The 23,813-nt window shown below is 40.7% G+C and overlaps 1 protein-coding gene across 1 annotated transcript in view; it reads right to left on the bottom strand.

Moving 5' to 3' along the window:
* The window catches only part of LOC122813770 (CD276 antigen-like), a 730,017-nt gene that overhangs the window by 221,039 nt on the left and 485,165 nt on the right, over nt 1-23,813 (bottom strand). The window contains exon 5 of the mRNA XM_044086264.1: nt 2,008-2,121. Within this exon, the coding sequence (XP_043942199.1) occupies nt 2,008-2,121 (114 nt within the window). The remainder of the gene's footprint in view (nt 1-2,007; nt 2,122-23,813) is intronic.

Genomic DNA, 23,813 nt, shown 5'->3' with positions numbered 1-23,813 from the left:
AGTTGTGGACCAGAAGCTGCCTCTTTACTATTGCCATAATGCGTTGCACCTAGCTATACCCTCGCTTTTTTCTGCTACTCCTGTGACTGGTATGGAACGCCTTGCCAATATGTAAATCCCCTGCTGCTAACAATGTCATGTTGTGGAGCATGCCACACATAATGAATATCTTGTTGCATATGTATAGACTATTTCAGAGCACCTGAGATGTTCAGACATTAGAAAAATCCCCTCAGTAGTCTGAATACATGTTTCACTATATTTTACATTTTCATATAGCCTGAGATATATGCCATTTCCTGTATGGTCTGGATGTTGTACATTTGGGTCATCAACCAGAACTCCATGGCATAACCAGCATTGTCTGCAGCACACAAGCAACATAGTATATGTAGCTTTCTACCTTCACTTTTTGAAGACACACCATGGTGATGTTATTATGCCGAGATGTGATACATTAGAACAAAGTTTATACACTCAGTGAAGCAAAAAAGAACTGAACTTATTGCTTATGTATAAAAATGCACTTTGTATTTTAAAATGTAATACCCTACAGCCATTTGCTTAACCAAGAAATGGACTGGACATTTTATTGTGATTGGTTTATTACTGTTGTTACTGTTTAACTGCTTATCTTAATTAATTGTGATTTCAATGATATTCAAACTCCCTAGTAAATCATTTGGTCAAGTTGTTAGGACTATGAGAGAATAAAGTCCTTTTTGTTCCAGTTTTCTTGCGTCATTGATCAGTAAATTTTTAAGTCTTATTTTGTATAACATACTGTATTGTCTCTGTCCCCTGCTTGTATGGTGTCTTGTGTGAACGGGTCTGTGAATCTAAAATGCATCAGACAAGAGACCCTGTGAGAAGTCTTCTGAAATGAGTCATTAGTATAAGTGGACAAGCTACCTGGGTGGTACATGCATGTATTATAAATAATGCCTAGGACATTATAGGTCCAGCAGCAGTTCAGGGATTTGAAGCCCTTCTTGTTAGTGTATGGCTGGCCCTCTGGACCAGGTGGCAACATTTGTGCAATATGTGACTCCCAGGAATCTAAGAAATGGACTTTGACATAAAAGGCCCAAATAATGGTAGTTCTAGCCTCTGATGACATGAGGAACCAGACATGCTCCTCCACACATTATAGCACACTGTTGAGGAAGTGGTTTAAGGTTAACAAGGCTGATACCTATGATATCTCTAATGTGTCCCATGTATGTCATTGGAAGTTTCTGTAGATAAGGCAGTTAAGGCAACGCATACCTTTGTATCTACATGACTGGACGTGCCATGCACCACCCTTAATTTTGCTTGTTGGTGACACAGTTCAACTAAGCACTTTACAGTATCCATGTCCAGTCAGAAATGGTCCAAAATCTGTTGATGTGTGCACTGACAGTATGTTAAGTGCTGTCTGTACCTCCTGCATTAGTGAGGATGGTCAAGGTACACAACAGTGAGAACAGAGATTTTGCTGGCAACTCCTAGGACATTCTGCTGTATTACAGCTGCTACTTCTATCATTCATAAACAACATGAAGATCTACATTCAAAACTGTATGTGCCACTGCACAGTATCATTGTTTTATATGTGTCTAGATCAGTCTGACATTTTGTTCCTTCATTTTTCACAATCCATGTCATTCAGTTACATGAGATTCCTCATTTGCATGTCATTAGGCACTCACTAGAATGTGCCACATATCCTGCTAAACCCCGTTATACTGACCACTGCACATCCATACCACTGTCTTAGAATCATCCACACCATGTGCATGGCCACTAGCTGCATTAGTTTGTGCTGCACAATATACTAATCATCTATGAATCCCAGCCTAGCATGCATTTTGATGTTTACAACTTACAACACAAATTCACTTATGACTCTTTATAACCCCTAAAAATGAAAAGAAAAAAAAAAAAAACACAAACCTAATTCATCTAGATTTCAGGAAGATAAGACAACATACGCTCAGTTACAATGTGTATTAAATTACTTACACAGATGTTCCTTCCAACAGTAAATGCAAAGTTTGATGACCAAGCTTATACTAAAACATAGTAGGAAAGCGCTGATAACTATCGAAATGATGAAGACATACTTATGCTTCTTATCTGCAGAAACAAGCAAATGACCAGGATCAGAAAAACTTGCATTAAAATATTATGAAAATGTTTTAATCTTCAGAAAGTGTGTTATACAATGTCACTTTCTAAAAATATTCAACCTGTAGAGTCTTATAAAAAAAAAAAAAAAAAAAAAAAGAGTCATAACAGTGCAGTATCTGGACAAATGTATACCACATTTCCTAAGAAACTCCATTGCTTTGTCTTTTAATAATCACTTAAACCCAAAGGCCTCTGTAAAACTGAAGACATTGTAATCAAAAGTGTGAAAACATTTTGCAAAAACTGCAGGGTAATTTCAGTCTTGACTACTCATCCCTACTACCCACTAACATTTCTTTACTGAGGCTTGCATTAATCACATTGGTTACAAGACAGATACACCATGTGTAGATACTTTAAATTTGTGAATATTTTCTGATATGCTGTGCACACTGAGCTTTATATAACACATGTCTAAGGCCTCTAAACACCACAGGCAGTTAACACATACATATTATGCATTCCTTTAGGTACTCCATCTCTGACAAATTACAGAAACCTAATAAATACCTGCACCTGTTATGCTGAAAAATTAATATATAAATCAATTAATGAGCTGTTGCCTCCATGCCATATATTTAACAGTAAAATTTCATTCTGAAGTGCTTTAAATGTAAACATAAATTGCCAAATACCATGACAAGGGCACAACCTTCATAAAATGGTTACTAATAAAGGCGTTCATGAGTCTTTTGTTTATGTTTTACAAACATGCTATTAGTCAGTTAAACTTGTGTGGTATTACTGAACTAAACATTTTTGTATACATTCAACATTTGCCAGCAGTAAAGTCACCTACACTTATATATTTAAATTCAGTTTTAGAATGGAGTATTTATAAGAAAATTCTCTCAGGCATACAGAACAAAATCTTGTTGTCACTGCCTCGCTATGGTAAATTGATACATTTTTGCCTCTTCTCAAACCTTTTATTTAACTCTGTTCGTTATTGTAAAGTTCTCCAGCACACAGCCAAGAAGGATGGAACCACGATTACAATAAATCAATTGAGAAATTACTTACGTCTTTCCTTGCAATATAATGTAGCACTTTGTAAAATGTTACAATCCTTCATTAGATTCACTTGCATACATAGTTTCAATGAGTGACCTCCCAAACCTCCTGTAACAGAGGCACCGCACATGGGATATATGCAAATGACCCTTATGAACATCAGGTGTTTCAGCTATATGGCGATTCTGATTGCTCATGACTTTTACATTTGAAGTTGTTTGGTATGGTATGCTATGCTGACAAGGTCATAACAAGGCTGAAATATGCATATCCATAGCTAGTGGGGTTTGGCTTTATTGGCCTGAAACTGTCCATTGAAACGACTTCAAATGTAAAAGTCATGAGCAATCAGAATCGCCATATAGCTGAAACACCTGATGTTCATTAGGGTCATTTGCATATATCCCATGAGCCTCTGTTACAGGAGGTTTGGGAGGTCACTCATTGGAAGTTCTAGCTTGGCTGGAGTTTTCATTTAGTTTTTTCTGATTGTTTTTTCAGTGTGACCTTCTAACTCTTTGTTTTAATTTGCATATATAGTTTCAGTAATTTATTGACAAACCCTACTTTGTAGCAGTATAACACACAATCTGTACTATGAACTAATTACTTACAAATCATATATGAAATATGATTAAATATAGTATGCATATATAACAGTTTGGCAGTGACGGATAAACAGTTTTATACCCTGATTGCAATATGCTGTTTGCTGATGTTCAGTTTTCAGTTCATAGGTTGGTACTAGGCTATCGGCCTTAGGGCCTATACAAGCCTAGCCATAACAATTCCCTGGATATTTCTTCCAACAATATTTGCTTCCCTGAACCCCTGTCTAGCAGGGCGACTGACGTGATCCCCTGGGTGAATTTCCTATCTATCATCCAATTGTCAAGGTTCTTTTTGAAGAGGGCCAAGGAGGTACTCTGCTTGACATGTATAGACAGTCTATTCCAGAGCATGGGGAGTCTCTGGGTCAGGAACCTATCCCTCCAGCATGTTTTGTTCATTGTGATGACAAGGTTTAGATCCCTGGAGCGTGTGGCTCTGAGGGATTGGGATTTCTTTAAGTGGAGCATGTCCAACAGCTCAGGGTTTGACATGGCCTTGTATGTTAAGCAGAGATTGCCTCTGAGTAGACGATATGCCACAGAGTGTAGCTGGAGTTTTTTTTTATACGGTCAGCATAGGGCATCTGCTTTAAGCATAGGGCATCTGCTTTAGGCCTGTGATTCTTTTAGTGGGGTATTTCTGCAGCCTTTCCAGCTGTTGCAGATGTCTTGTGAGGTACATACCAAATGGGGTGTTGTACTCTATAAAGGGTCTAATGAGGGATAAGTACACAGTGGGACAATGACCTCCTTTTTTCTGGATGAAAAGCCCTTAGTGGTGAGGTGTGCCACATAGAAGGATTTCCTGACTGTAATTCATGGGTACATGTTTTTTTTTTCCCAAAGGGGATAACTATACATTTCTTAGCATTAAGCTTGAGCCCATGGCTCTGGCACCAAGCATCTGTTTCTGTAAGGCCCTTTTGTAGAATATCTACATCATTTGGGGATTCAATAATGGCTCCCAGTTTGCAGTCATCTGCGAACTTTGTTAGCCAGAGTCCCTTAGTGTTGGCCTGTACTTCAGAGAAGTAAATGCCAAACAAGAGCGGTCCCAGGACTGAACCCTGAGGTACTCCACTTGTCACTTGTCTGGAGCTGGATTTGGAGTTGGCTACTTTTACAGTCTGGGTTCTGTCAGTAAGCCAGATGGCAACCCATCGAGTGAGGTAGGAGTTTATGCCCAGCTTAGTTAGTTTATCTATGATTCCAGAGTGGGGGATGATGTTGAAGGCCTTGGCGAGGTCCAGATAGGCTGTGTGGACTGCCTTACCCTTGTCCACAGCTCTGGAGACTGATTCAAAGAAGTCAATCAGGTTCAGGAGACACGACCGGTCCTTCACGAACCCAAAGTGGGTGGGGTCCAATGTTTGAAGGTTGCCAATGTCTTTGTTTATAAGTTCCATGATAATGCGTTCCATTCTCTTGCAGATCAGGTTCGTCAGACTGATGGGACTGTAGTTCCCGGGATCCAAGGTGGATCACTCCCTTGTGGAGTGACATAACTGTAGCTGTGTGCCACTCAGTGGGCATGAAGCCTGAGGCGAGGCTATGATTAAACATGACACTTAGTTGAGGTGCCAGTTCGTTTTGTAGTCCATGTAGTACACAGCCCGGGATGTCATCTGGTCCCATGGATACTGTATTCTTAGCTTTGAAGAGTGCGGTTTCTACCTGTGTGGCTGTAATTACCGGAATTTGGCAATCTTTTGATATTGAGATGGGCCCTTTAGGGGGTGAGAGGGGGGGGGTGAAGCTGGCACTAAATCGATCTGCCAGGATACTGGCAATATCCTTGGGATCGGTATATTTAATGCCATTCTGTTGTAGCTCAGAGCAGATCTGAGCATTGCCATTTAGATTCTTGACATAACTATACAATGCCTTGTGGTTGTCTTTGGAATCTTTGGCAATTTTATTTTAATAGCCTACCTATCTGCAAAATATCACAGACTAACCCACATCAGATACTATAGGCCAATAGCTAAAAAATCTCTGTTCCTAACATGTAAACATCTGCAACTTATACTTAGCAATCAACTCCAATCGATAATAGATGGAGATATCCATCCCAATCCAGGCCCAAATTCTATACAGTCTAGAAAGACCCATAACGCAAGCCCCACTACCAAGCAATCCTTTACCAGACCTCCCAACTCACTATTGATAGCCCATCTTAACATAAGGAGCATAAATAATAAGGTTGCCCAAATACATGCTCTCATGGATGTACATTCATTTGATATCCTGTGTTTTACTGAAACTTGGCTCAAACCATCTATACAAGACAACAAATTAATTCCACCAGGATATAGCATTTTAAGACAAGACCGAATAGCTAAAAAGGGAGGTGGAATAGCTATACTATATAAATCCGGATTACAAGTGACCTCTATTGACTCTAAGCCCCCTCTAACTAGTAATGAAGAAATACTTATCTCCAAAATTCAGCTCAATAACCATAAATCCATATACATTATTGCTGTCTACCTTCCCCCAGGGAATAACTCTAATATCCTAGAAAATATCCTAAATTGGCTATCAACCAATTATCCCCAAGAAACAATAGTACTCGGTGACTTTAATATTAACTGGAAAAGCTGTACTTCTGAACAGCCCTCTACCCATCTTAACCTACATGGATTTACCCAAACTATAAGCTCCCCCACAAGGACCAATAAACACAATAACAATGAAAGCACCCTAGATTGGATTCTGATAAATAGACATCACCAAAGTTACAAAGTAGGGACTCTCCCTGAGGATATAAGCGACCATGCACTCACCTTCATAATCAGACTTAAGAGTGATATCCCAAATCCAATTACCTATAGAACAATAAGGACTAATAAAAATTTTAACCCTGATATTTTCCAAAATGAACTTAAAGCTTGCAACTGGTCACCCCTAAAAAACTTAATTCTAGAGGAAGCAGTAATCTACTTTAATACTAAATTCCTAAGTATTCTTGACCTCCATGCTCCAAAAATGACCATTAAAACTAAGAACAAACCTGCCCCCTGGCTCTCAAAAGAGACAAAACAAAAAATGCTCCTCAGAAATAAAGTCTGGACCAAATGGCATACTACTAAAAACCCATAAGATCACATAAAGTTCAGACAGCTAAGAAATGACACAAAAAAAGGAATACTGTCAGACAAAAGAAACTACTACTACATTCAACTCCAACATACCCAGCAAAGCAAACCACAAAAATTTTGGGCAGGGATAAATACACTCTTACACCCAGGCCGTGCTGTCACTCCCTCCCCTGTAGGTACTGAACAGGACAACCCAAAGCAAATCGCAAGTACCTTTAATACATTCTTCACTGAGACCATTCTGTCTCTTGCCAATCAACTATCTCCTGACAGCTCATCTCTGTCACCCTCTAATACTACCTTACCTCCCCCATTTCATCTCAAACCTGTCCCTACATCCCTTATCCGTACCCTTTTACGTAAACTCAAACCTACCACCATTGCAGCAGATCTCCTTCCTGCAGAATATCTACAAAAAGCTGCAAATGCCATAGCCTACCCAATCTCCATTCTGATTAACAGAACAATCTCTGAGGGTACTATTCCTTCCATTTGGAAAATTGCACACATTATCCCCCTTCATAAGGGTGGAAACTCTAGGGAACTATCCAACTACAGACCTATTGCTATACTATCTCCACTGGCAAAAATCATGGAGAAATGCATTCATAAGCAACTGTTAAAACACCTAATAGATAACTTATTAGCTAACTGCCAACACGGCTTCAGGCCATTTCACAGTACTACTACTGCTCTTTTATCCTTCTCCGACTGCATAAACAAAAATCACAATAACAACACCCTATCCGCAGCCCTCTTTATTGATCTATCTAAAGCCTTCGATATGGTTAACCACCAACTTCTCATAAACATACTGAAAAACCTATCTCTTGATGCACTTACTATACAATGGTTTCAATCCTACTTAAGCAATAGGCAACAAGCAGTTATGTGGGAGAACAACATATCTCCCCATTGCACTAGGTGTCCCCCAAGGCTCTATACTTGGACCCCTTCTATTCTCTATTTTCATCAACGACCTGCATACTGTTATTCCTCAAGCTTCCATAATACAATATGCCAATGACTTCACATTAATATGCTCAGCCCCAACTCCAACAGTCCTTCAATCTCTCACCCAAAAAGTGTTCAACATAGTTGAGGAATGGCTACAACATCAGTGCCTCATCCTGAACCCCAAAAAAACCAAACTCCTACTTTTTACTCCCACCCACAGGGCCACACCTCTACACTTTACTGTCACATCGAACAATGGAACCGTCATATCTCCAGACTCTACCACAAAACTCCTAGGGGTTCTAATTGACAATAACCTTAACTTTGATAGTCACATTACCAATACCATAAAAACAGTCAATAAAAAACTAGGCTCCCTCTATAGAATCAAATCCTTTCTTACCCCACTAGCAAGATCTACTATTGCCCAGACCCACTTAATCTCTGCCCTTCTCTATGCCTCCCCTATATATATATACTAACCTCTCAAAGAACAAATGAACAAACTGACTGTCTCCTACAACAATATTGCTAGATTTGTGGCAGGCTCTACATTCAGAACCCATCACTGTATTAATTATGAAAAACTAGGCTGGCTAGAGTTACCAAATCTACTTCTACTTAAATAATTAACATTTGTCTATAAAATCCTGTATCAGCCTAACAACACACCAATTCTTACCAACCTTATCACCCCCTACAGCAACCTTAAGACCCTACGCTCATCTAATAAACTTCTAGTACAAATAGGCAAAACCTACAATAAGGCAGTGGTCTCTCTGTTCACTAATACCCTGGGTAAAACCTGGAACTCTCTCCCCAGCGACCTGACCTCCCTATCTTCACTAACACAATTTAAAATCAGGCTTAAAACTTACCTCAAATCACATTGGTTGTGCACCTGTCTGAACCCAGACTAACCTCTCATGTCTTTTTTTTCACTAAGTTATCTGTCTTAATTACTGTATACACTAACTGCCTAATGAAAACCAGAATTATCACAGGCCTTTTAATTGATTAGACTCTCTTTCTATATCCAAATATGGATTTCAGTCTGCCTACTATGTTAACAAAAGATACTTAATATAAGATTCTACAATCAAATGTGTTGTTAACTGAACATATTTCCTTATATTCTAATCTACTTACATCTATATGATTTTTCATGTATCAAATACCTTAATTTTGTACTGTACTTTCACCTGTTAAACTTTGAATTGTTTTTGTTGTTTTTGTTTTGTTTTATGTATAATATTGTACTGTACTTTCGAGGAGCTTTTCTCCCCGGGACTCTGCTGAAAATGGATATGTATCCAGCTGGACTAGCCTGGTCAACAAATGTAAAATAAAAAAAATAAATAAATAAATTGTAACTAGCTTTGGAGGATTTTATGAGGGATCTCAGCTTCTTACTGAGGCTGGTAAAGGAGTTTTTTGCATCCTGGGATTTTCCTCTTTTCTGCAACAGTTTCTTCCTTCTGCTGTGTAGTTTGTTTATGGCTTCCTTTTTTTGGAGGAGAGAGTCTTGGTTCTATTTAGGATGGCAGGATTAATGCACGAGTGGATGTGCTCGTACAGTGCCTTAGTGTAGGATTCAGCAGTCGAACATTCAGCTCCCGTCTGCATGGGTGTCATGAAGTTTGTCACTTTGCACTTGAGTAACATGAAGTTGGCTTTGGAGAAGTTTTTTACGGAGGTTTCCGTACTGGTGGGTGGGGGTGGGATGAGGATGTCAAGGGTGATTAGCTTATGGTCAGACCTGACCAATGAGGGGGTGACCACTGGTGTGGAGCATCTATCTCCCATGTTGGTAATGACCAGGTCTAGGATATTGGAGCCCCTGGTGGGACAATGGATTAGTTGATCCAGGGTGATGGAATTTATGAATTCCAAGAACCGTTGGGAACAGGTATTGGTACCCAAGTAGTTTTCCCAGTTAATAGCAGGGTAGTTAAAATCACCCAGTATTAGGGTGTTTAGTTGTATCTTAATATTTTCCAGTATGCTTAGAAAGGTGTAATGAGAATCTTGGGGCATGGTGGGGGATCTGTAGCAAGCTACAATTTGGATTACAGTCTTACCTAGTGTTAGTTCCACCTGGAGAATTTCAGATGCATTGTGTTGGGCAACTAGCCTGGAGGTATGAATATCCTTGGTGAATATAGACGCTCCTCCACCTTTAGTGTTTCGGTCTTGGTTTGGTGGCCGAAAAGTGTGGTAAGAGTTGTAGCCTGATATTGCAGGGGTGCTCTCTGGAGCCTTGAACCAGGTCTCAGTTACTGCAAAGATATCAATGTTCTCCACTTTTAGGAATGCCATGAAAGAGTGCACTTTGAGGTTTAGACTTCTAGCACTGAGTAGCATTACCTTCAGATTTTGCATGCGTGTATTTGTTATGGTGGTGGTTTTGTCCTTTGAACTTTGCCTAAAAAAGGTACTATAGGGGTGGCAAGAGCTTTAGCCAGTAACCTGAATCCCAGGGGTGACAGGTGCAGACCATCTCTGGCAAAGCATCGTGGTTTGTCGATCATGTCGTCCCAGCCAGACAAATACTGGATCCCCTTTGAATGACACCACAAGCTTAGCCACTTGTTGAAGTCAATCATTTTGCCCTTATACTGTGGTATCATTCTGGGCGAAGGCAGGATGCTACTCAGGGCTAGGGTCATACCTGCCTGGGCCACATGATCCGAGAGCTCTTCCATGTCTGTTTTAATGTAGTCCAGGGAGGTATGTCTCAAGTCATTCACTCCATCATGGACAATGACAGAGTCGTATTTGTACTTGTTGTGGAGGGACATGAGTGTATGCGTTATGTGGCGGATCCTGGCACCTGACAGGCAGCTGACTGTAATTTTCTCCTTGTTCAGCCTGGTGAGTGGGACATCAGTGTGCCTGACTAAAGAGTCACCTATGACTAAAGTGTTGGGTACGTTGTTTTGCTTTAGGGGCTGTTGCTGGGTGGCACACTGGTGTTGTGAGCTATGTGTTATTTTGGTTGTGACTGGTGTTTGCATTTCAGCTTCAGAGGACCTTGTTGCTTGGGCAGGTTAATGGTAAGGGCCTCCGCATATGTGGGTTTAGTGTTGCAATGTGTGGGTGTTGATGGTGTGGGTTTTGAAGGGCTATGTGTTACTTGAGGTGTAGTGCAGGTGTTAACCTTCTCCTCGATTGTCCACATTGTTCCAATATTCCGAATCTGCATTATGCACTAATGAAATACCATGAAAATATGTTGCAAGATAACATAATACATGCATGTGAAAGCTTCCATGTCTCAGTTTACTGCTGCAGTGATCTGTACATTGTCAATACACTGGCAGAATGAGTTTAATCCCCTGAAGGTTGGTATGTTTTCCAATGTTTACTTTTCAATTTCAGCACTTAAATGTGTGCTTGTAGCACCCTTCAGTATATAAGCAGTTCTGTGGTTTATCTTGATAATACACTACCCTACAGAGTATCATTGAAAAGGTACGGGTTCAAGCCCATTTAGGAGTAAATTTGTTGTTTTACTATCATCTGTTCTGTTCCACTGAAAGGTGTTTTTCACTCACTGTTTATATGAGTACTTCTGTGGCATGCCTTACTAATGTCCTGATTTACAGAATATCATTGTCAAAGGCAGGGGTTCAAACCAATTTATGCACAATTCTGTTGTCTTGCTCGTGTGTTCGAGCCCATTTATGTCTTGGTATAATTTGTTGAAAACCATTTGTGTGTAATTTTGTTGTTTTGCTCTCATGTGCTCCATTCCATTGAAAGGAGTTTTTCATTCATATTTTCTATAGCATGCCTTACTAATGCCATGTTGTACAGAATATCACTAATACAGGTAATGATTCACTTCCATTCAAGTGTGTTCATCTTTTCTTACTATCAAGTTTAATTCCCATGAAAGTAAATTAGAAGGGGAGTTTGGCACTTTGTAAACTGACTTACTTCTGGATTCTTCTGCCACTACAAAGCTAGAATTTTTAGAGATACGGACTCCTCTCCAACCTCTGTGCTGCTCACTCGTTAACTGCACACCTTCTGTTGCAGCCTCTGCTTGCTTCCCCTTTTCATATCTGCTTGTCTTATATAGCCATTTCCAAAGAATGGTATGGTCAAAAAATAGAGAGAGACAAACCACACATGCAACAATGGGCATGTAATTCAAAATCATTTTTCTGGGCTCATACGTTGCATGACAGTTGGTATGATGCAATGTCAATGGCCATGGATAACCATAAAAAAATGGCATTCTACAGCAGCAAAAATATGAAAAAGTCTTGGCATGTACTAGTCAGGCATGTAAATGAGCTACGCCTCAATGTGCATAACAATCTGATGTAAAATACAGCTACTGCTATTATTCAAACTCCTTCAATGGATCTTTGTTTTTATACAATTATTCTTACTGTGTCCATGCACTAATTGGGGGTTTCAGTTCTCTAGGTTTCATTTGCTAATACATTTGTAAGGCAAAATTCAGTGGAAAAGCAATGGGTTCAAGTCCCTTGAGGCCTATCTTTTTAACCCTCCATCTCCTTATCTGCTATACTTCCATGAAATGTGTGCTTATTACCCCTTTTTTTCTCACTGCTGTGATGGCTTCACCTGCTAATGCACTGCAATGACAACATTCAGTGTAAAAAATCTTCAGAGTTCAATTCCTTTGATGCCTACTAGTTTTTTGGGGGGTGGTTGGCCATTCATCTACACATGTGCTACATTTCCATGATATGTGTTATGACTCATTTTTATTGCCCCTAACTGCTGCAGTGGTTTATTAATGCACTGCTGAGACAACATTACCATGATGTGTGTTATGACTCATTTTTATTGCCCCTAACTGCTGCAGTGGTTTATTAATGCACTGCTGTGACAACATTAAATGGGAAAGTCATGGGTTTAATTTCCTTGAAGCCTTTTTTTTTGGCCATTCATCTACACAAGTGCTACATTTCCATGATATGTGTGTTTTATTATCCATTTTTGCTTTAACAGCTGCAGTGGCTTCACTTAAAGCCTATCTTCATTTATTTTTTTTCTGGCCATCTGTCTCCACATATGCTACATTCCCATGATTTTATATATATATATATATATATATATATATATATATATATATATATATATATATATATATATATATATACATAAATATATATATATATATATATATATATATGGATCTAGGACGTTTGCTCGAATGAGCAAACGTCCAAATCCATAACAACCGAACACACTTTAACGAAAGTGCTTTTGTTAAAGTGTGTTACAAAAAAAAAAATAAATAAAAAATAAAAAAAAAACCTTCATTAACGCACCCCTATGTGGGGGGCTATGCCCCCACCCCCCCTACTTTAATATTCTCCCTCTGAGACCACACTACAGTGGGGAAAAGGGAATTTTCCCTTATCCGCACCATAGTACGGCCTCGGCAACAGGCATACGTATGCGAAAGTGCTTCTTCGGTGAAAAGCACTTTCGCGTAAGTATGCCAAGACCCATATATATATATATATATATATATATATATATATATATATATATATATATATATATACACACACACACACACACACACACACATGTATATATGTGTGTGTGTGCGTGTTTGTGTGTTTTATGACTGTACTTACTCCAGCTACTGCAGTGGCTCATCTTGCTAGTAAACTGGCATATAGACTTAAGTGATGGATCAGCTCCCCTCAGGATAACATACATTCTATATTTAATGATATTCAACAATGTAATACAGGTCCACTGCTAACATTCTGATGTTGTCAGGACTGGTGTAGGTTGTACATCACGTTATTTTATTGTACGCTACCTCTCCTGCATAGGTTTTACATTATTCAAATCTCAACTATTGTTATAGCACCTTCTTAAGGTTCATAGATATATACTAGTCTAATGATCACCAGGGCCTTTATATGCCTAGCCATGTAACCCAACCAAGTTGTGGCCTTATGTATCATGGGCGTTCATTAGGAGAGGTTATGTTAATTAGGAAGCTTCTACGGGTTTTGGGGGGCACATGTGTTGGGGCATTACTGTTTGACTCTGTCTGTCTTTGCTCTATTTTCCTGAAAATTATTTTGTTTCGCAACTCTCTTAGCAATTCCTGCTGCCTATCTCTGTAGATTCTGTTACTGTAGTGTAAGCTCCACTCCATCAGCCATCAGTGTTACCTTCCCTTACATTGTACATTTCTCTCTCTTTCCCTATATTGGCAGTGATTTTGTTTGATTATATCAGCATTATACAACTGTACATGTACACACCGACTACAAGGGGTGCTTGTGCACCATCATCCTTTACCTCATCTACTTGTGCTTCAATGTGGCAATGTGGTTTAACACAATCTAGCCACAGGTCTGTGCTGTGGCCATGACTAGAGGCTCCTCATCATGCACACTGGTCTGGCCACATACATATGTGATTAACATTGCTGCTTGTCATACACACAATGTCAATAGCACTGGCTTGGTAGCAATCACAGATATGGTGTTTATGAATCCTCAGGTATGTGTTTTGTACTACAATATGTCACTGCACTTGCACCTTCTCACTTCCTTATTAGATAAACAACATGGAACACATGTGAGGTGTCTTGTTTTCTAACTATATATAACGTGCAACTTAAATTAGCTTTGAAATGTTTTAATAGGTTGTAAACTCTAAATTCCTTTGTTTCTATTTTAGACATTACGACTACCTTTTTATGTGGTTTAACTGACTACAGTTGATGCATATAATCCATACTTGCATATATAATTTTTTTATGATTTATTTACTTGAGACTGGTTTCTGAGCCTCTACTTTAAGCATACTTTTGATCTTATTTTAAAGACCTGCATTGGTTACCATTGATATTTCTACTTTTGATATCACTAGCGCAACAGAATTCTGAAATGTCCCACTTTTCCTCATGCAGGGAAATGGGTATATTTACATGTTTTTTGCATGCTCTGGATACTAGTGAGTGCCCATACTTTATGCTTTGTTATTTGCAAAGCAGGGGTCTTGTTGCTAAGATATATTTTTCTGGAGGTTCCCATACCTGATGTATAAAACGCACAACTTAGAATCTGCCACAGGTACAGGAATTTCAATCCACCTACCAGTGGCAGCTTGTGGTTCCTTTCTTTGTGGTAGTGCAGTACGGGTACATTAGCTAGCTGGTGGGGCATGTAATACATATGAAAAAAGAAAAAAAAACAAAGAATGTGGGAGGGGCTCTGTCAGCACTTGGACTAAAAAACTGGATGCTTTAAAATATGCAATTCAACTAGTTTATTTTGTTGAGAATTTATAGCTACTGTTAAGAGGTAAGAGTTGCTCTGACGAAAACAGATCACAGTAATCCAGGAAAAAAATGAAAATTAATGTTGGTTTCAAAAGCTGTGCAAGATAAATGTGGCTTACAATACTGCCACCCTGTCTACATGGGAGTAAGAAAATTCCTTATGCCTAGCATGACTCGTGTAATGGAGGTTTGAAGTAGATTCTGAGAAAAAGACCTACAAGATAACTTTACTACAGCAGGTCCACTGAAATATAATGATCACTTAATTATTTTGATGCAATACTGTAACTGAGTCAGAGTACCCACGGTGGTGGTGCTGCGGTAGCATTGTCGCCTCACAGTAAGATGCTGTCCAGTTCGATTCTCAGCTAGAGCGTCTTCTGCGTGGAGACATGCGTTGAAGGTTGTGCGTCAGGGCTGGTAACTCGGCACGTAAAAATCAACTACCAATCATTAGTGGACCGGAGTTCCGCTGTGGCGACCCCTAACCAGGAAAAGCAGAAAGACACAACGACTGTAACTGAGACAGAGTGGCAACCCCCTTCAAGGAAAACAGCAATGAGAAAGACAAAAACTTGAACCACCCGAATGCAATGACATGAACTGCCTAGTACTCTGTTTCTGGTTTACCATAGCTCTCAACTTACTTGATCAAGAGTTCTAGGCAAAGTGAAAAATAAGGGGTGGGGTAAAATCAGTAGCAATTTTTAAATATTACTATAATTCCCTTAAAAAGTTAATGGAATAACACGTTTTTCATAAACATGCTTTTTTGAACAAAAAATGTAAAAAAAAAAAACCTCTAATTACTGGCATTAGTGACTGTAATCATGAGAGACTTATCAGAAAAATAAAAACATTTTTAAGGGATAGGGCAAATATCTGAAGCAAAATCAGTTATATTCAGCAAAAATAGGAAAGGATGAGAGGTATGTGTAACTCCCAAAAGGAAACATCTAGCCATAATAATTCATTCCAGGATTTAAATACTTTTTTGGGGGGTGCAGAATTTTAAATGGCACAGCTATGATTTACTGAATGTTGTTGAAAATGTTTATGAACAAATCTCAACCGATGACTTTTAAGAATTTGTATTTATAGTGACTGAGAAAATTAATTTGTACGTTGAGGCTTCTTCATTTTCAACAGTTTAGTACGGTTCAATATTACCATAACATCCATTGCACCAACAAGAATAGGAAGAAATTGTAGACTATCAACTTTGCATATAAAAATGCTGAACACTACTCTGCCTCTCAAAAGGTGGAGCAAATTAACAAAATGTTGAACATTTACTAACAACTAGGGAGGAAAGGCACTCACAGCATGGTTTAAGGATTACTTTATATTTATAAAAAGTTATTTTATGCCAATTCTTCCACTATGTACCACATCAGGTACTTGTCTGTAATATAAAATATTCCTTTTACTTTATTTCTCTGGGAAAAGTTATCCTGCATTTATAAAATAAAAGCTGGTGTAATGTTTTTATACTGTATGCCCAGTTCTTTAACTGTTATAGACTGTCAGGAGAAACAACTCAAGCTGCAAAAGTCTTAAGCCCCCTGAAGGGAGACCTATACCTAGCAAGCATGGCATCACTGCACAGGAAAAGGATACCCAGTGCTGCACATTGATCTAAGGGAGCCCATGATGGGCAGCCTAAACTGCCCCAACAGAGTCCGCCAGTAGCAGGGGAAAACACTAGTTTAGGTACACAGCCAGGATCAAGTCTTAATGTTTCAAATGTAACCAGTGGGGCCATGTAGCATATACATGTCCATGGAGGCAAGGTGGGGAACAAAATATGGGAGAGACAGTTAAGTGGGAATGACAGAATGCCAGCAGTAAGTTGTCTGGAGACAACAAGGGTACCAAACTACCACAAGAGGTTACATCCTACCTTAGTAGATGGAAAACAGGAGTCTATATTAAATTCTTGAAGAGGCGTTCCAGCGAATGCCTCTTCATCGACACGTAATCACTGAAGTCACTAAACCGCGAACGTTCGCAACAGCGATTTCTTTCCCTGGGAAAGAAACTGCTTGCTTCAAAACACAAACACATCACTGCAAATATAACAAAGTGGGGGGGCTTCACCCCACACCCCACAATGCGGGGGGCTGTGGCCGCCACCCCCCTAACTAAATATATCAACTCTAAGATCGCACTACAGTGGAGAAAATGGCAAACTAAAAGGGATGGCCAAGTGATTTCTTTCCCACGGAAAGAAATCGCTGTTGTGAATGTTCATGGTTTAGTGACTTCACTGAGTACAAGTCGATGAAGAGGAGTCATTCACTGGAACACCTCTTTGAGGATTTAATATAGGCCCAGAAAACAGATCACTGCTAAGAGAAACACAGCTTCTGACCTAACCATTGTAAAGCCTGAAATGGTTAAAGAGGAGTACTACTTGCTTGAGCAGTGTACTCCAGTCAGAGCTTTAGGAGGGACCCCTTTCCATATACCTTTGCCTAGGATTCACCTTGACGAGGAGGGTGGAAAAGGAAGCAAACAAGTAGGTGTGTTTGAGGAAATCCATGTAGATGCCATGATAGGGAATGATTTTGATGATGCAGTACCTTGTGTGCATGCAGATACATGCTGTCAGGTTTGGAGACAAGCATGTAGGTCTGGTAGCCTGGGGGTACCCAGACAGATCGCACACTTGAATCTAGGACTGGTGAGCTGGCTACTTCAGGGAGGGAGCTACCTTGTAGCAGTGAGACTGAAGGTGAGCCACAGCTGCTGGTGGATACTGATGTACCCTTGGAAAGAGCGATTGCAAGGGCAGAGGTGAGTAGTAGTACCCAGGCTGACAGTAAGGTACCACTGTCAGAGGATACCTTCCTGTGGAAAGGGAGCTGGGAAGGGTTACAAAGAGAGAGTTGAGACAGCCTCGGCTCTCAGACCCTACATCACAAGGCTTTAGGAAGGTAGCCAGTGAGGCAAGGCACCTGATTCTCAAGGAAAGGGAGAATCTGTATACTGGGACAAAGCATTACAGTACAGAGAGTGGAGCCCTGAGGGGGAGAGAGAGAGAGAGAGAGAGAGAGACAATACAGCAATTAATAGTGCTCAGAGCCTACCGTCTAGCACTTCTAGCCATAGCCCATGATATTGCCTTTGCAGGTCATATGGGCATAAAGCATACAAAGAGACATATTATACAGAACTTCTATTGGCCTGGTATTTCCAGGAATGTAACAGGGTACTGCAGGACTTGTGAGCAGTGCCAGAATGTAGGCAGGGCAAGAGACAAGGTGAAAGCTCCTTTGATGCCTTTGCTTGTGATTGAGGAGCTGTTTCAGAGGGTAGCTATGGATATTGTGGGACCTCTGAGTAACCCAAGTTCCACAGGGAAAATGTATTATCCTAGTGGTAGTAGATTATGTTACCAAATACCCCAAGGCAGTGGCTCTGTTCTCCATTGAGGCAGAAAAGTTGGCAAATGCGTTGTTAGACATTTTCAGCAGGGTAGGTTTCCCAAAAGAAATGCTGACTGATAGAGGTGCTAATTTCATACCAGACCTGCTAGCTTGTCTGTGGAAGCACTGTGGGGTGAAGCACCTAAAGACCACCCCCTACCATCCCTAGACTAAGGGTCTGGTGGAGAGGTTACACTCTATACTAAAGACCATGCTATGGGCATTTGCAGAGCAGTTTAAGAGTGATTGGGACAAATATTTGCCTTATCTGTCCATCTGTTGTTTGCTTACAGAGAGGCGCCCCAGAAATCCACAGGTTTTTCACCCTTTGAGTTGCTCTATGGGCACAGGTTGACGGGACCTCTAGATTTAATCCATGACGAGTGGGAGGTTGAGTGTGAATCCCACAAGGAGTCCATTGTCGCATATGTCCTAAACCTCAGGGCAAGGTTAAGGGAACTCATGGACTTGGCCCAGGAGAACCTGGCAGAAGCCCAACAGCAGAAAAAGGTCTAGTATGACAGGAATGCTCAAGCTAGAGAATATGCTGTGGGGTAGCAGGTTATGGTTCTCATTCCTGTCAAGCACAACAAGCTGCAGGCAGCTTGGGAGGGACCCTAGAAGGTGGTAAGGAAGGTCAGTGATGTTAACTACATGGCAAAACTGCTAGGCAGGAGGCAGGAGCACAAATCGTACCATGTTAACATGATGAAACCTAACCATGATAGGGAGGCCCTTGTGCTGAGTATTTGCAGTAGATTACAGGAGTCTGAGGGAGACTGGTGACTGATCTCCTCAGTGAGGCTCAGACTGATTCCTCAGTGAAAGGGGTAGCAATGCCCCAGCAGCTATCCCCTACTCAGGTTCAAGAAATCCGAGCAGTGTTACAGGAGTTTGGGGGCATGTTCACTGGGAAACAAGGGTCCATCCACCTGATGTAGCACCACATGGATACAAGACCCCAAAGGCCTATTAAGCAGGATCCTTACAGGGTGCCTGAGAGAGTCAAACAGACTCTGAAGGAGGAGATACAAGAAATGTTGGAACTAGGGCTAAACCAGCAGTCCCTGGGCCTCCACAGTGGTGCTGGTACCAAAGAAGAATGGCAGCAGCAGGTTCTGCGTGGACTACAGGAAACTAAATAATCACACAGAGTCAGATGCTTACCCCATGCCTAACACAGACAAAGTCCTTGAGCAGCTCGGTGGGGCAAAGTATCTTAACACTACTGATCTTACCAAGGGCTACTGGCAGGTGAGGTCAGCCTTTGTGAGTCCTTTCGGCCTGTATGGGTTCACGAAGATGCCCTTTGGGATGAAAAATGCCCCAGCGACTTTCCAGAGGCTGGTAGATCATATCCTATTAGGAGCAAGATATTTTGCCCTTGCTCACCTGGATGATATTGCCATCTACAGCCATTCCTGGCAAGAGCACCTTCAGCATGTCAGGGAGGTACTGGGCAGACTACAGAGGGCAGGGTTGACCACTGAGCTCAGTAAGTGTTGGTGGGTATGGCAAAGGTCTCCTACCTGGGACAGAGTGGGGAGTGGTAAGATCAGACCAGAACCAGCCGAAGTGGAAGCCATTCAGGCATGGCCTGTCCCTGTTATCAAAAAGCAGGTGAGGGCATTCTTAGGGGTAGCAGGGTAGTACAGAAAGTTTGCCCCCAATTATAGAGCCATAGCAGTTCCCCTCACAGACGTGACAAGGAAAGACAGGCCAGATAAGGCAGTGTGGACCCCAGCATCTGAACACGTATTCCAGAAGCTCAAAGGAGCTTTTTGAGGACCCCCTGTGTTAGCCAGTCCAGATTACAGAAAATAATTTGCTGTGCAGGTGGATGCTTCAAACCATGGGGTGGGGGCTATACTCAGCCAGGTTTCCTCAGAGGAAGAAGAACACCCAGTGGTATATCTTAGCCATAGGTTCCAACCCAGGGAGGAATGCTATGAATCTGTAGAAAAGGAATGTCTAGCCATAGTGTGGGCACTGCAGAAATGTCAGCCTTATCTGTATGGAAGGAAATTCACTGTAGTTACACAACACAATCCCTTAACATGGCTACAATGAGCCAGCCAGCAAAATGCTAAGCTACTAAGCTGGAGCCTGGGGTTGCAGGCACATGATATGACACTGCAGTACCACAGTGGGGTTAGCAATGCCAACACAGATAGGCTCTCAAGACAGGGTATGGGGTAATGTATTCCCAAATAGGCTCATCCCTCTCAAGCAACGTTTCTCAAGGGTCACTTGAAAAACTAGCTTGAGTCTTCGAGGTGGGAAGAAGTGTGACAAAGGGGGATACTGCCAGCCCAGCTATCTTTAATTTTGTAAATAATTATATGTCACTTGTGAATATCAACATGATTTATAAAGGAGTGTGACAAAGGGAGATATTGCCAGCACAGCTGTCTGGAATTTTTCTAAATACCAATAAGTCATTTGTGAATATCAACATGATCCATATAAGATGCTTGTGATACAAATGTATTAGAACTGCATGTAATGTGTATATCAAACTGCTGGTACAGAAGTGTGTGTTGAAAAGGTATTTTGTAAAGTACTGAGCTTAAAGATGTATCTACAATGTACCCTACTGGAAAAGAACAGAAATGTACCTGCGCTATTGTAACTGTTTAAATGTATATTTTAACACTGGAAACTCGAATACATGAGGTTAACTTCAGAAAAATAGCTAACGCTCGGGCTCTCTCCGCTCCCCTGCCCTGCCCCCTATTCCTTCCCGCCCCCACAACCTCTACATTTATAGTAATCACAGCCACACCCACAGCTCGCCCTCATATCACCTCCACCAATCACAGCTCCTCAAGTCATATCACATTATACCACACCAACTTGCTCCACACAAAATACTCCCAATCACTCTCATTCCCACTAGGCATCTTTTACATCACCCACACTACTTCCCCATCCACATATAGTACAACCCTATAATTCCTATTCAGACCCCCACCTAGAAACAACTTAAACTTTATAACCATGACTATCACGCAACTAAGTCTAGTCTGTCTTCTCATAATTCTTTACACCACCACAAGTTATCACTTTAGCAATATCCCTAAACTTAGTAGCACAACACTGCATTATGCACTCTCGTATACAGACACCACACATTATAATAATATCTGCCCACAGTTATTCAAGAACTACATAACAGACCAATTCAGGACTAAACACATATGCTCTCATTCCTACTCCAAAAAAACACAATACTTTCTCACACTCCTCACCAAACTCCAACATCTGTATAACCATTTTAACTCCAGGCTCACCATAAGTGGGATATCCACCCCAACCCAGGCCCAAATCCATCCTGTCCAACTCAAACTGTTCCAACACAAATGTCAGAACATAGCATCCCCACTTTCTTCATCCCTGGGCAAATCAACAACAGCAGCAAAACCAACCATCTTTTAATGCTAAATATCAATATTAGAAGTATCAAAAATAAAATACCTGAACTCCAGGCCACAACAGCACACTACTCCTCAGACATAGTTGCTTTAACAGAAACCTGTCTAAATAAAAACATAGCTAACTCAAAGAAGTTCTCCCTACCGGCTACAATATCATTAGACAAGACAGATCACTTCGTAAATGGGGTGGAACTGCCTTACTGTACAAGTCAAATTTAACTGTCTGTCAATTACCAAACTCCTACCCCTCCCCCAATAATTGGGACATACTTATCTCACAACTTCAACTTCACCCTAAAACGGTCATCACCACAATTGTGATCTATATTCCACCTGGTAATACACCTGCTAGTCTTGAAGACTTCTTATCCTGGTGTTCTTCCACATACTCACAAGAAACCCTTATTCTGGAGGACTTCAACCTAGACTGGTTCACCTGTATATCATAACAGCCAAGTAATCTAATAGATCTCCATGGCTACCAGCAGCTAGTCCAAATTCCAACTAGATCTGATAAAAAATCTAAAAGGGAATCCATCCTTGACTGTGTCCTAACTAACAACCCCACATTGTACCCTCACACAGGCAGTCTCCCAGACACCTTAAGTGACCACAACATAATATACTTTATACGTAGTAGAACAAGCATATGCAAAACCACTAACTATACATCCACTAGAAACACAAAAAAAATTCTCTTCTGAGGTCCTCAACACTTTACTCTGTAATTGTGACTGGACCCCCCTAGAAACCCTCCCACTTGACCAGGCTGTAGCATATTTCAACAAAACATTTCTACAACACCTAGACACTGTCGCTCCACTGCGCAAAATCAAGGTTAGAATCTCTATAAACCCCTGGCTGAGTAAAGAAGCCAAACAAATCCTCAAGTCCAGAGACACTGCCTGGCTTTACTATCAAAAAAAACAAAGAAACACAAAGCCTAACTAAGTACCAAGAACTGTGCAACCGTGCAAAAAAATGCATTAGGCTGGACAAAAAATCCTACTACACAACATTACAAACTAAATACCAACACGACCTGCAAAAATTTTGGAAAAATGTAAACCAGCTACTAAAGTCCACCCAAAAGGCTACCCCCAAACCAACCACCCCTGATACTAAAGTTCCCATCGAAACACAATTCAACTCCCACTTTGTGAACTCAATTCTATCCTTAGTATCACAGGACAGTTCCTTCCTCACTACCCCCCCAACACAAATAACACTAATACAAGCTTTACCCTCAAAACAGTTTCCACCACTTCAATCAAAAGCATGCTCGCCAAACTAAAACCCTCATCAACAGCAGCCAACCTACTCCCCAACTCTTTCTTGAAACTCACAGCAGATGCTATTGCTATTCCAGTCTCCACTCTCATAAACAGATCAATTGTTAAAAACTATGTGCCCAAACTCTGGAAAATATCCTATGTTACACCCATACATAAAGGCAGGACCTCCAATGAACTTAATAACTACAGACCCATTGCTTTACTCTCTCCCCTGGCCAAAATCCTAGATAAATGCATCCATACCCAGATGCTAAACTATCTCCTAGACAGCAACATCCTGTCACCTACTCAGCATGGTTTCAGACCTGCCCATAGTACCACTACAGCCCTCCTCTGTAAACTGTCTCTTTTTTTGGATATGTCCAAAGCATTTGACACAGTCTCACAACAAATCCTGCTAAACAAACTAAACCAATATCATCTATCAAATTCCACTCTTACCTGATTCCAAAGCTACTTAACTAACAGGTACCAAACTGTGAAATGGGAAAA

Source organism: Protopterus annectens, chromosome 10.part0 (assembly GCF_019279795.1).
Source record: "Protopterus annectens isolate FY-2018-M chromosome 10.part0, PAN1.0, whole genome shotgun sequence".
NCBI classification, from domain to species: Eukaryota; Metazoa; Chordata; order Ceratodontiformes; family Protopteridae; genus Protopterus; species Protopterus annectens.
Note: the sequence above shows the minus strand (reverse complement) of the source record. Positions and strands in the feature narration are given on the sequence as shown.